This window comes from Haliotis rufescens, unplaced genomic scaffold (genome assembly GCF_023055435.1).
Source record: "Haliotis rufescens isolate VD_foot unplaced genomic scaffold, xgHalRufe1.0.p SCAF_11, whole genome shotgun sequence".
Lineage (NCBI taxonomy): Eukaryota > Metazoa > Mollusca > Gastropoda > Lepetellida > Haliotidae > Haliotis > Haliotis rufescens.
The window spans coordinates 5,233,960-5,248,595 of record NW_025963791.1 but is presented as its reverse complement, the minus strand read 5'-3'; the positions used below and the strand labels follow the sequence as shown (position 1 = coordinate 5,248,595).

At 41.2% G+C, this 14,636-nt stretch overlaps 1 protein-coding gene across 5 annotated transcripts in view; it reads left to right on the top strand.

The window, feature by feature from the left end:
• Positions 1-14,636, top strand: part of LOC124134303 (filamin-A-like) — a 47,321-nt gene that overhangs the window by 27,058 nt on the left and 5,627 nt on the right. For 4 of the 5 annotated variants that reach the window (XM_046499046.2, XM_046499045.2, XM_046499048.2 and 1 more), the window contains exons 6-14: positions 4,652-4,855; positions 5,175-5,330; positions 6,446-6,574; positions 7,715-7,879; positions 8,099-8,200; positions 9,180-9,317; positions 10,571-10,701; positions 11,163-11,451; positions 12,357-12,572. In XM_046499046.2, the coding sequence (XP_046355002.1) occupies positions 4,652-4,855; positions 5,175-5,330; positions 6,446-6,574; positions 7,715-7,879; positions 8,099-8,200; positions 9,180-9,317; positions 10,571-10,701; positions 11,163-11,451; positions 12,357-12,572 (1,530 nt within the window). Of the gene's footprint in view, positions 1-4,651; positions 4,856-5,174; positions 5,331-6,445; positions 6,575-7,714; positions 7,880-8,098; positions 8,201-9,179; positions 9,318-10,570; positions 10,702-11,162; positions 11,452-12,356; positions 12,573-13,889; positions 13,911-14,636 lie in introns of all 5 variants that reach the window. The other variant, XM_046499047.2, reaches the window with a different exon arrangement.

Here is a 14,636-nt window from a genome sequence, read left to right as displayed (position 1 = left end):
TGACGTGTCCCAACACTGTCTTACAGCATGCTCAGAGTAACGCTTATTTGGATGGAGATATTTACAGAATCCTTTACATATACCACGATTATTTTCAACGTAATTTATTCAAACCTGGTGTTGGTGTTAGGAAATACTATCTCCTTAATAATAATAATAATTAATAATAATAATAATAACAATAACGAAGAATATAATAATGCGCAAAATTACAACCTCAAAGTCCTATATAGAACGCCAAGACCTTGTTGCTATTCTTATTCATGTATTTGTCAAATTCTAAAATACACATTAAATGTTATATGCACTAAATGCGCTATTGTGACCTCGGTCAATGGATCAGTGTCATTCTCAACTCCTTGAGGAGTATACAACGCAGGCTGCCTATGAGGTGCTAGAAGGTTATCATTCATCCCACCGGATTCCCATTCTATGCTGGGTGAACACAGACATATTTCGAACAAGGCCACTTGCCAAGGGCGACACCACGTGCTTCAGCGTCCAGTGCTCCCCTGACTTGTGACCCGATCACTAAACACAGGGCCACCACAGTATATTTGAATCCAAGAACACCATGCTTACGGGGCCATGTTTCAATGGCATCGCGTGCCAAGCTGACTCGAGCACCGAATTAGGTAGACATAAATAGCTGCAAGATTAGTCCTCCTAAGAACAAGCTTTGTAAATAATCGTTTCTATTTCCTCATGGTAATTGGTATGGTTTAGTATCGCGAACCGAACATGTAATGCTCCAAGATTAACTCTTATGATATACTAATACTCATTTAATGACACATCTCAAAAGCGGCAGGTTAAAAACTCAGTTATGGAATACCGTTAATTGACTCGGCTCAGGTAAGAATGAAGTGGTTCCTGTGTTATGGGTCTATTATTAAATAGAAAAGCCGCACTTACATAGTTCCTGGGAGTAATTTCAGTTATTGCCTTGTTTTTTGTATCAGTTCAGCACACTTATTTTAGAAGTATTACGACTGAGAAGCAACTTGAAATATTGCTGAACTAAACCATTTAACAACGTGGAAGATATTTCATTCTCAGATTATATTAAAAAGGGCACACGAGGATATTAGTGTCTTCTTATATGACGTCCAAATCGCCTACCTGACATATTATATTTTCGTAGACAGGTCCTTCCCATCATCCTGTTTATATTCTCATGTGGTATTGATAGAAACAGTAAACGTCAAAGTTCTCTACTAAAAAATGCAGATAAATGAAATTCTGTATTAAACAAATATTAGAAACCTCGCTAAAATGTCAGTTTTCTAAATTCAAATACTGTGTTATACCGTTTTTAAAGTCTTGTCACTGGACAAACACAGTCTCAAACGTTGATAGATGAAAGTACATTTATAGTCTCCCGCAGGAGGATAGGGTACAATATACAGGAGGAGGATTAAAATGTAGGAGGCTTTAAAAAACCAAATGCTAGTAATCTTCAGCCCCCCAAAATGTATACACCTTCAATTGCCTGGTGGTGACCAAAAAAGGACCAAAACAAGATATGATTTTTCGATGGTGATGTATTTGATACGGGCCTCACAGTTGTGTTTTTTACCTGAAGTTTGCAGTGTTTCGCCGACTGTTTTCAACCTAGTAACGTTTCAATAACGTTTGTAATGTTTTGGTGAAATCAAATTTTCAAATGTAAGTTTTTTTTTGCCCAGGTATATGTAATGAAAGATGAAATGAAAAAATAAACCCCATCCCAACCCCTTTCGTATAAGGTATTTACTTCTTTTAATAATTTGAGAATATACCATTTCCATTATCTTCAAACTGATAAGGTTTATTTCCCACTTGCACGTGTGCACACTTCTGTCTGTGTGAACTGATTGAAGTTGCAGCAGCTCTGCTGTAGTGCCTCGATCGCTTTGTGCAAGTTGGCCCTGAAGTGTGTTACATGGATCAGTGTCTACTATTGCACGGTGTGCTCGGGGTTATCAGAATGGGAATATAACAAGGAAAGGTGAGATGGCACTGACTGGAACCTCTTACCGCCATCCATGCCACTCAGGGGAAACTTGCATCTGGTTACATGCTACTTGTTACCTACTGCAGACGAAGTGCTTAGCATCTGATATCTTATCTACTGACAAGTTCTTATATGGAAACATAATTGACGTATGGAATTTAACTTCTTTTCAATGCGACGTTTTGGGGCAGGTGCTAGTACAATGTACTTTATGAAGCAATTGTTCACTTGAAATCCATAAGGCAATCCTGTCGTCACTAATAGCTTCTAAACGTCACTGTAGCATATAATGCAGATTATTATAGTTTGCACGTGCTCCTTCAGAAACAAACATACGGTCCTCTATGTGTTGTTGGCCATCATGCGTGTTATATTGGTGTTGACTCATCCATGCCCTCACTTAAAGAACACCATAGACTACATCCTCGAACGTCTATCACACCCCGACATTGACATTAGCATAGCTGCTGATACTGACCGTGTTTAGTTGTCAACCCTATGCAATTCATAACCCTGACTCGTGTGTAGTGCACATGCACATTCAGACATTTTATGGTTGAAAAAATAATTTGTTCACGATAATCACGAATAACGATATTCCACATCAGATTTGACAAAACAATAAAAAAACAATTCCAAAGCAAAATGTTTAATGGGTTCCAACTATTTGTTTGACGACCTCTTTCAAAGAAAAATGTGCATATCAGAAGGTTAAATGGTCGATACCTTATTTATTGAGCCCGAACACTGAATTTACTCCTGGCCTTGTGAATATACCTATACTGAGAATACGGCAGGAAGAAGATTCTGTTCCCGTTAACGGTTCCCTTTCTCCGTTGTGCCTATCCTCCATTGCGGCGGCACGTCGTTTGGAACTAATGCCAGTTCTTTTTAAAAAAAACGTTAATTTCCTCTGACAGATGCGCTGTAGATATACCATAATCCCTCCTCAGAATGTAATTAAAACCTTACACCTACAACAACGGTTCCACCTAACTGCCACAGCACAGGGCGTCGTCTATTAAAGCTTAAATTAAACCCATGTAGCTGATGTTGACTTTCACTGGCAGGCGGTGGGGAGACGTCCTTGGAGATAACAAAAACAGAGAAGGTGAGCATCATATCTCGCGTGTAATTATCCTCCACCGTGAAACTCTCGCGAGACCTTTCTGGACTCACGTGTATCCTCGAGAACATTCACCGAGAATCCAGCACATCCGCACCGCTACTTGAAGTGGTGCGTTTCTTTGGCTTTTTGTCTGTGACTATTGAGATGGTTTGGACCAATTTCATTGTTAGTCCTAGAGCCCTCTCATTTTTTAAGAAGACTTTGTAAATATTTTCTTTTCAACAAAGGGCGTATGTATGTATTAAGACAGGTATTTGTTGCTGTCTTTCTCTCCCACGTGTTGCTGGTGGAGCGATAAAACTGGCACTCCGTAGTAAGTGGAATACCGTTTATGACTTGATGGATGCAAGACAGGTGTCCCTATTTGTGAACAATTAGTTAAAGACTAGGACGCACACTTATGTATGTTGTCTATGATACCACTGAGGTTCAAGAACACACTTGAAAGGGGTTACTGAATAATGACGGTCTGTGAGAAGGGTTTACGTATTCGTCATAGAAATTTCTCATTTGTTCCCCAGTACACTTTACTGTCGAATCGATATGCTGGTCTGTCCTCAGTGCCTTAGCGCGGGTCGTTGCTTGGTTCGTTCCGCAAGCTTTCAGTCACTAGTTACCAGGTCAAGACACGATTACATACCATCTTTCCGGGGCTATAGAAGTCGAATTTCCATCTGTGCCGAACTAGGTTGGAATTTTTTAGTTATATGTTTGCCGGACAAACGAGTCTTTATAACTAAACTGCCATGCAAAAGAAGGTAAACACTTGATCGTAGGATTTAACCAAAAATTTGCAGACGTTATCATAGCGTTACCGGCTGAAGACAGTCGCCGGAACTTCGCAAACTTAAGGTCCAAAACACAACTATGATACCCGTCTCAAACACATTACCATCGATTAACCAGTTCTTGTTTGTTTCATTTATAGCCACCATCAAACATGGAGGTATCTTTTCTTTAACTCTTTTACATGCATAACGTTGTTAAAAGAGCCTTAAAATTGCCACATATTTAAACGAGCAAGAGTTGAAAAGCATATGAGTGAGTGAGTTGAGTTTAGCGCCGCATTTAACAGTATTCCAGTTATATCACGGCGTGTCAGCTTAATGTGGGAGGAAACCCTGAAGTGATGCAGGTCTCAGAAGTTTACCACTTTGGTGAAACCCACGACACACCTAGAAACATAATCGAGGCGACCATGGATTCGAACCCACAATCATAGGTTTCTGGCGTGAACAAGGGACGCAACTCTGCACAGCGAATCGCGGCACCTTAGACGACTGGGCTACCCGTGCCCTCTGAAAATCATATGCTAAGTACATACAAGTCTCGCTGTTTCAGCTTCATGCAGCCAAATATGGGCGTATACTTTCTTTGCCCAGTAGTTTATGCCAGAACTTTCCCTTGCGATGCGACCTTACATATGTTTCCAAACAAACAATATATGGACACTCCATATTTTGGCTGCGCGGTAAATTATTGATTGTTGTTTAATTGTAGTTCACACATTACTTGTCTGGTTCCAGGTGTGGCTTCCTTCAACCCCCGGGAAAAGGGTGCATACACCGTGTACGTGTGTAGCAACGAGAAAAACATCAAGGGATCCCCCTTCACTATTAATGTTGGGGACAAAGAACTGGCTCATGCTGCAAAGGTCAAGGTCTCCGGTGCAACAAGTGAAGCCACTGCTAATAACGGAAACGAAATCATCGTTGACACAACGGACTCCGGTGTGTATGATGTGTAATGTTGATATTGCCGTCAAGGGAATGAATACATGAATAAGCGAGTGGGTTCAGTGCCGCTGACATGTATTGCCGTTATGTCAGGGTGTCAGTTGGAAAACTAGGGACTAGTTTTTACCACACACACGCACACGCACACACGCATACAAAAACAAGCGTTAGTTGGACATGCTGAATATAACGTATTGTGTAAAAGCCTTTCACAGTTAATGACAAAAAGATTTTTGTGTTTTTTAAGCAGTGACCAGATAATATTAAACAATGGTAAATGGTTGATGCCTTACTAAAAATCTATTCCTCCTAGGATACGGCGGGCTTAGTATCAACCTCGAGGGCCCTCACCGCTCCGATGTCAGCCTGATAGAGAAGAGGACCGACAGACAATACGTTATCCACTACAGCCCTCACGAACCCGGCATCTACATCCTCAACATCAGGTTCGCCGACGATCACGTAACAGGTACGGGTAACAGAGACGGGTCCAGGAAAAAGCATGGGTGTTCAAACTACCTAAGTCATGAGTGATAGAAAGAAATCCGCATGATTGAGGGACGGACGCAGTTTGATAAGTAAGGTGTCTGAAATGACTACGTGTGCGCTGAAGCACGCAGGCAATACTCTCGGGCATATAGACAGTGCACTGAAGCACGTAGGCAATACTCTGGGGCATATAGGCAGTGTGCTGAAGCACGCAGGCAATACTCTCGGGCATATAGACAGTGCACTGAAGCACTTAGGCAATACTCTGGGGCATATAGGCAGTGCGCTGAAGCACGCAGGCAATACTCTCGGGCATATAGACAGTGCACTGAAGCACGCAGGCAATACTCTCGGGCATATAGGCAGTGCGCTGAAGCACGTAGGCAATACTCTGGGGCATATAGGCAGTGCGCTGAAGCACGCAGGCAATACTCTCGGGCATATAGGCAGTGCACTGAAGTACGTAGACAATACTGTGAGGCATATAGGCAGTACACTGAAGCACGTAGACAATACTGTGGGGCATATAGGCAGTATTCTGTGGCATATAGACAATACTGTGAGTCATATAGGCAGTATGCTGAAGCACGTAGACAATACTCTGTGGCATATAGGCAGTACACTGAAGCACGTAGACAATACTGTGAGGCATATAGGCAGTACACTGAAGCACGTAGACAAAAACTGTGAGGCATATTGGCAGTACACCGAAGCACGTAGACAAAAACTGTGAGGCATATAGGCAGTACACTGAAGCACGTAGACAAAAACTGTGAGGCATATCGGCAGTACGCTGAAGCACGTAGGCAATACTCTATGGCATATAGACAGTATACTGTGGCATGTAGACAATACTCTGAGGCAGATAGGCAGTATATGCTAAGGCATATAGGCGGTACGCTAAATGAAGTTCGTGTGAAGGACAAGTTCACATTCCACCCTGATTTATCAAACGTCGCATGCTAATGGTGCTACAACACATAAATCATGCTGTTATCAGCAACGTAACGATGGCAGTTAGAGAATAACACACACAGTATGTATGCATGCATAAAACGTTCATTTATTTTTTTCCTTTTCATTTTCGTGATATAGGTAGCCCCTTTCTTCTTAATGTCGGCGGCAACCCTTCCGGTCGTGTGCGCGAGACGATCACCAAGCAAATGGAAGCAGCCTCTGCCAGCGAGCCCGGCAACATGAGTACATTTATTCTCCAGATTCCAGGTGAGTCCCTCTGCTATAGCAGTCAGTTAACATGATGTGTTGATAACCCTATCAAAGCGCAGTGCAACCATTAAGAGGAGACCTTAGGGGCCCAGTGGTACAAGAACAGAGTTACTTCCCTTGGTTATCACGTCATCAAGCTCCTCACAGCGATAGCCCGCTCACGGAAGTCTATATACTATCGCTGCCACCGTCAAAGCTCCCCGCTGTGATAGGTGGCCACAACCATGCTTGGAGTTGAACTCGCAACAGACTGACCGTTATGTTTACAAACAAGTGATGACTGCCGTGACGCCGAATACTCTTACCCCTGCTTAATTATTTTCTTTGTCCGTCAATTTGAATTTCTATTTCATTACGTCTATCATTTAAAAATATAGGGGGAAGTTGGTTTATTTTCCGTTCGTCTGCAATCTCGAACCAATCTGATCTAACAAAAAGGTATATTCATCTGGGAAATATGGTCAGTCGTAGGCCTTTTCAAAATCCACTATGATGGCATTCCCAAAGAAATAAACAAAAGTATAACCATTACTATGTTTTGGGTCATCCATAGATGCCTTTGCTCTATCTGCGCATGCGCCACTTTTGGATATCCATCCCCAAATGGTGTAAATGAAACACTGTTCAACAGGTGGTTCAACTCCTAAAAATAAACACGCATTACATACCTTATATGTCATATAAGCATTTTGAATGGAATGCTCTAGCTGCTTGTGTTCATCGTTGTTACAAAATGGCAATTTCATGTCATTCAATACATTCAACTATAAAACCCTATTTTCTATAGTATTTCACTTCAAGGTATGGTTGATATGGTTAAAATAAAGAAATGAGAGAGACCCGGTGTTTTGAGGGTCTTGAAAATGTTAAAAGCCATGTCAAAGTGTGACTTTATATCGATTGTAATAATTGAAAATGGCGCAAAGAATACAAGAATGCTCTTTCCTCTATAATCGTTGATTATACCAATGGCATCCAAGGGATGCCCTGCATGAAGCTGGTGGTAAATCCGCTGTTTAAAATTGCAAGTTTGACTTTTTCAACTTGTTTTAATCAAGGACTCGGGCTTATGTTTTATAAATGGTTGTGAAATGTTCCTTGAAATGGTTTCTATATGTTGCTACATATCCCTCACAGGAACAAACCCCTTCGATATGGAGGCTTCGGTGACTGACCCCGACGGCACCACTGAACTGTGTGACGTGATGGATCTTGAAGACTTCCACTACAAGATACAGTTCACGCCCAAGATTAAGGGATCCCACATTCTCAGTGTCAAACACAAGTCCATGCATATCTCCGGTAGGATTATATAGACAACGAAGATACTCTAGATTTGCACTAGATTTACACTTAATATAAAATTGTATGTCGATTACGTAATCTGATATTTTTTCAAAGATTTTTACGACCGTTAAGTACGCCCACTGACAAGTTCGTGCACACACTGACTTCTACTGACTACCCTGAAGACGGACTAGTCCTGATTAGGTTTCATATTAATGTGTCTTGTGTTTTCAGGAAGCCCGTTCACGTACTCTATTGGTCAGCTGAATATGGGCGGACCCCATAAGGTTCAGGTCGGCGGACCTGGGTTGGAGAGGGGAGAGGTCGGACTGCCAAGTACGTATATGTAGTATGAACTTGCTCTGTAAACAGGAGTCGCCCATGCGTACTGAAGGCGTACTCCGAGCGTCATACGTGTTCCAAACACGCTATACTATGTGCCTTTTTTACTTTCTTTAAGTGTCGTTCGGGCTTTCTACTGGCGTTATACGATGGGTCTTGTTTGACTTTATGTTCGCGTCCTCTGTGCCTTCTACGGGCATTATGCAACCTGCCTTTTTCACGCTCTATAAGCGTCCTCCGGACGTTATATTGGCGTTCTATGGACGTCCTTTTGCGTCATATATCTTGGCATTCTATTCATACATCGCGCGTTCTAATGGGTGTTATACATTCATATTTGCAGAGAGTCTGAAATATGCCATCAATTATGACCATACACATATATGAACTAGTATATTTACTAATATAATGAAAACATTGCGATATTGTAGGTGGAAGTTTGTTGCGTAATCAATGAATTACATGAATTATGTATACTCGTAATTGGGTTTTTTTCGAACTACTTAGAACAGATGTGGAAGATTTTGCAACATAGGTCATTTACGAACGCTTCATGTACTGCCGTTCATTACCATGACAGTAATTTGGGTTGTCTATGTCATTTCCGCCAGCCATTTTGTGGACTCCAAATGGAAGTTTCGTTCACGTGACTATCCCATGACACATTACACCCTGGAAACAAAAGTGACAATTATTAACATTATAAGTGTTAAAAGTCTTTCAGTCTTGCTTTTTGTCTTCTCCAAATCAAAGTTATATATATATTTGTTGTAAAGCAGACAAGAACATTTTCTTGCTGCCCAAATTATCATGTAGGTAGAGGAATTTGCCGAGTCGATTCGAGGTAGCAGAATTAGCCGAAACGACCCGAATGGACCCAAATGCACCAGGGAGAGAAAATTACTTTCAATATGCAATGGTTTGCTACACAGACAAGCATAGCATGAAGTCACATGGATGTTTTTGTTTGTAGATGTGTTCAATATCTACACAAGAGAAGCAGGCCCTGGGTCATTGAACATATCCATTGAAGGCAATTCTAAAGCAAATATCAAGCTGGAGCCCAGAGATAACGGTTTCATCGGATGCGGTTTCACAGTTGACAAACCAGGTGCGTGTTATTCAGTGATTAGGTGTTATAGAGCTGTTGTGGGCGATATTACGGACTTGTCCTGGCGACCTGTAAATAATAGAGCCTGGGCCAGACAAACCTGTGACTGGAAACACAGCAACGGTCAACGCTATTGCGGCACGGTGACACGAAATCGACCAGGTCACTGCCTGACCACCCCATCCAATTCAGTCACGGCAATCAATAGGTGGGGGTCAAGAACGACCTGCAGATGATTCCATGAGTACCGATCTGAAAAAATGTTACACAATCAGCCACGTCTTACAGTTTAACCATCCGATGCTCATTCATCGGATTGTGAAATAAGTACTGGATTCATTGGTGCAGGTTTCAACAGCACTACCCAGCCGGGCTATCTGAATCAATTTTTACAAGCCAATTTCAGATTGAAGTAGCCAATTGTGTTACCCTACCAAATACAAGTAGACATGGTAGCAGAGAAAGAAATTTATTTCACGTTTCAACAAGGTTGAATCTGAGGAGATATAAATTAATTCAGCAGAAAGATTGACAATGGAAAAAAACAAAATGATTCGGATACCGCTCGAGAAGCAAGTTGTGACATGTGAATAACAAGGGATATTGCCGTTTTAAAGAAATCGGTCTAATATTTCAAGTGAACATTTTCTCTTTGGGATTGGGGAGGAAGATTCATATACTGTAGCTCACTCGGCAGAAAATTAAGCTAGGCAGACGGGCTACGTTTTGTTTGTTTGTTTGTCCTTTAACGACACACTCAGCAATATTCCAGTTATATGACAGCGGTCTGTAAATAATCGAGTCTGGACCAGACAATCCATTATTTGACATCATGATCATCGATACACGCAATTGGGGATACGATGACATGCATCAACCAAGTCAGCGAACCTGACCACCCGATCCCGTTGGTCACCTCTTACGACAAGCATACGTAGTTCTTATTTTCAGTAGCCAGAAAGAAAAGGAAGTAGCCACGGGCTACAGGACAGGCGCTTGGCAGGTATATTTAGTGACCTTGATACCCATGATTACCGAGCATTCTTAGGGAATACACGCACAGTTTACCCAACTCATAATAACTTAGGCAATGTAATGTATTTAAGTCATAGTTTAACACATTGTGAATTATTAAGAATTTCCGTCTATCATGCATCATATGTGGTATTGGTTTAGGATGTTACTGTTTCCATCGTATCTACTAATGCAGTCGCTGTTGTTGTGGCAACTCACTTAATTATGGTTCTATTTAGGCATGTACGGTGTCCACATCAAGTACGACGAAAAACACATCCCCAACTCGCCCTTCATGGTGAACATCGCCCCCGACAGCGGAGCCACGAGACAGGTCACTGTTCAGGCTCTGAAGGATAGAGGCCTACAGGTACGGACCACATGTACATTAGCTGCAGGGCAGAATGAAATGTTGTGTTTTTATTACAAAGATTGTTTCATCTGTCACAAAGACATGTACATGCACATTTATTCATATACCAACTGCCGCTGTGGTGTAGTGGATAGAGCGTCAGCCCGGATTGCTGAAAGTCGGTGGTTCGATCCCCTGGCCATAATTAACCGAATAATGGAGGATGTTTCCAAAGCACAGTTTCACAAAGTGATCTTAGTGCTGCGAGATGAAATTTGTAGGTCCTACGTGCAAGCTACATTTATTGTGTCTTTATTCAATATACACCATGGTAGTATGAAAATGGCTTGGCTCAAGGAAGCCCTGCAAAGTTGCCTGATGCTAATTAATGGTTTTATGACATTTTGCCTGTCACAGCTAAGATACACCTTTTCTAAAGAAGTCCCATTTTATCTCACCTGATCTACTTTTCATTTCAGGTGGACCGCGCGTCGACCTTCCAAGTGAACTTCAATGGCGCTAAGGGTTCCCTGCATGCAACAGTCAGAACGCCATCTGGTGGACACGATGACTGCTTCATCCAGGAGATGGACACTGGACTGTACGCCGTCCGCTTCATCCCAAGGGAGAATGGCGTCCACTACATCGATGTTAAACTGAATGACGCCCACATTCCTGATAGCCCCTTCGCGGTCATGGTGGGGTCAACTGCGGCTGACCCAGCTATGGTCACCGGATCTGGAGATGGACTTGAAGTCTGCAAGTGCAGTACGTATCACTAGACCGCTTGTTTTGTCTGAAAATATATTATTTTGATAGAAACAAGCAACTACATTTAAATTGAATATGAGCCCCAACGAGATGAGAATTCTCTTATCCTGGGCAATGGCATCACAGCATAGGTTGGACGGAAGTCAAATAATATGGTTCAGGGACTGTGTTTGTTTGTTTGTTTGTTTGTGTGTTGTTTAACTCCGCGCTCAGCAATATTCAGCTATATAGCGGCGATCTGTAAATAATCGAGTCTGGACCAGACAATCCAGTATTGACATCATGAGTATCGATCCATGCAATTGGGATACGATGACATGCATCAACCAAGTCAGCGAGCCTGACGACCCGATCCCGTTAGTCGCCTCTTACGAGAAGCATTGTCGCCTCTTACGACAAGCATAGTCGTCTGTGCGACAGACCATACGTATCAAGTGAATCAATATATTTTTGTGAGAGAATGTTCAACCTCCGGAATGAGGAGCAGGATTCTTTTTTCACCAAGAAAACTACATTTTCTTTGGGGTTAAACATGAGGCCAAACTACCTTTCCCAGTGTTTTCAGGAAACAAATATATTTTTACAAAAAAATATCCCAGATGAGATCAGTCGATATCGCTGGAATATTGCTAAAGCGGGGCACTCCATTTAGACGTTAAAGGAGGCAACAAGTCTCTATCTAAATGCTGGCTGACCTGAAATAACGCGTAACCTAAAAACGTCACAATGGAATTCCCTTTCTGAAAACAAAACCAGTTGTTATAACGACCAGTCAGGACATAAATATATCATGATAATGTAAGCCTCGTTTGGGAAATAAGCCGCCCTTGGAATGCACGCTCCATTGCTACTGTTTATCTGAAACTACAAGAGACACACACATACTGATTGCGATGTTTCAGGTCAGAAGGCCAAGTTCATTGTGAGGACCGCAGGTGCCGGCTCCGGCCTCTTGGCCGTCTTCATTGACGGACCATCCAAGGTATCCCTCAGTTGCAAGGAGGTGGACGAAGGATACGAGTTCATATACACTCCCTTCTGCGCTGGGGACTATCTCATCACCATCAAGTACGGCAACATCCCCATCGCTGGCAGTCCCTGGAAGGCTGTGGCTACAGGTAAACACTGACCTTTGATGATACAGTACGTAGAGTTGGTGCAGGGGCTATTGAATACAATTGTCGAGGAATCTGCAGCCAATTCAATGTTAATGTTGGGTGAAAGTAGTACTCTTTTTTTACAAAACAGCTGAACTGATAGCACATTTAATTAATACCATTGGTTAGATAAAAGATAAGAAGTGAAATACATTTACTGTAAGCTGGTGTACTAGAATGTTCACTTTATCGAAATTATAGTGTCATCTTTTTAAGTAAGAGGGTGTTTAAAATTTATTAGGATCATAATTATAATACTAAATTTTAAATGTATTTTTATACACCGTATGCTGCAAGGAACGTGGGTTGGTTATCGTCGTCTTTGTAAACATTATCGTCATGCGTCTTATGTCTGTGTTGTCTATTAATGTGTGTGATATCCCACAATGGTACCAGTGGTGTTTAGCATGACCTGTACGTATCGTCTTGTCCCGTTGCTGTATTAATGTAAGGCCGTCTATATTCTTTGGCGCGTTTTTCATCTCCCTTCGATCCAAAATTACCGTCACGCTCAAATATAAATATTATGATATCCACCCATTCGCCCAACTCAATAAACACCTTTTCTAGAAATTAATGAACGGAATTTCCATTGAATAATAAGATCCTAGCTGTATTTTATCGTAAGGATATTCAAAAAGGAAAATTCTGCCATTATTGAATCTTGACGTTCACCGGTTTTTCCGTTTATAAGCACATGCACTTTTGAAAATGTTAAAAATTCATTAGCATAAAATAAGACGTACAATTGCTGTCTCTGAAATGATATATTGGTTGGGTACCGCGACACATTATTATTAAAGTCCAGTGAACACTTTAATGTTTATTTTTTTAAATCTGATGCCAGATTTTTTTTCTTTATCTTTTTTGGAAACCAAATAGTCATCCCCGGTTATTTGTAATCAAAGACGAAGTAGGGTTGTATTTTTTGTTTTATAGTTCTTTCGCTCTCTGAAGCTGTGTGTGGAGATTAAACATGCAAAATAATACAGACGGTCTTAGCTCAACCACCCTTCCTGTTTCGCCGAATTCATAACGAATCATTCACCATCAGTCAAAACTCCTAACATGTTAATCTCTAATGGCTTAAATCACGTGTCTACTCTATACATTAAAAACTGTAATTAGGTTTAGGGCCATCACAATATATGTATTCAATCCCGGTGACAATCCACCACAAATCAAATGAGATGAGCATCCAAATATACAACGTTAGACCAATCTATTGTAATATGTAGCGAATTAATCCATATATTGTTTGACGAACCTCTTTTTCAGACAACAAGAAAGGGGTTGTGAGTTAGTACCATTCTGTATATGTCAATATTCTTCAGTAGCGGTTGCAGGGACAACTGCTCGGTCCTGACAGTCTATAAATATCTTTCTTGTCACTGCATGGTTACCTCTCTTGGTTCAAGGTCATCCAAAATGTCTTCACGGTGACCTTGCCTTTCTCTTGCAAGCTAGACTCAAAGGAAATCTGCCACATATACACACACATATAGATGATATATCGCTTTTGCTTCTCTTCTGTATCTGTCCTTTTGGCTTAAGGGAACATAGTTATATTTTATTATCACCGCTTCTTCGATGCAGGTATGGATACAGACACATGCATGGTTAGATACGGCTTCCTATTAATCCTCCTGTCTCTTCTATGCCTGAAATCTAACACTATATTTCTTTCTAAGATATGACATAGATAGATATCACATCTGCATAATATTTGCATTATATTTGCCTCGGTGCTACACGGCAGCATGGCTTTCGTCATACACATTTTAAAATAAAAACTAATGTAGATAGGTTTTAACGTTTAAAAACAAGAAATGATTGCTTATGTATCTCATTTATGGGAAAATATAATTGTCGTATATACTAATATACTATCTAACTATTAGTAGGTGTGGTAAGTATCGTATGTATGAAGTGACGATCATACTTGTCCTGTTTTCGATCATATCACACTGCAGGCAGCCTCTGTATGTTTACCAGAAGATGACTCGATAGAAAGTTACCAGTTAC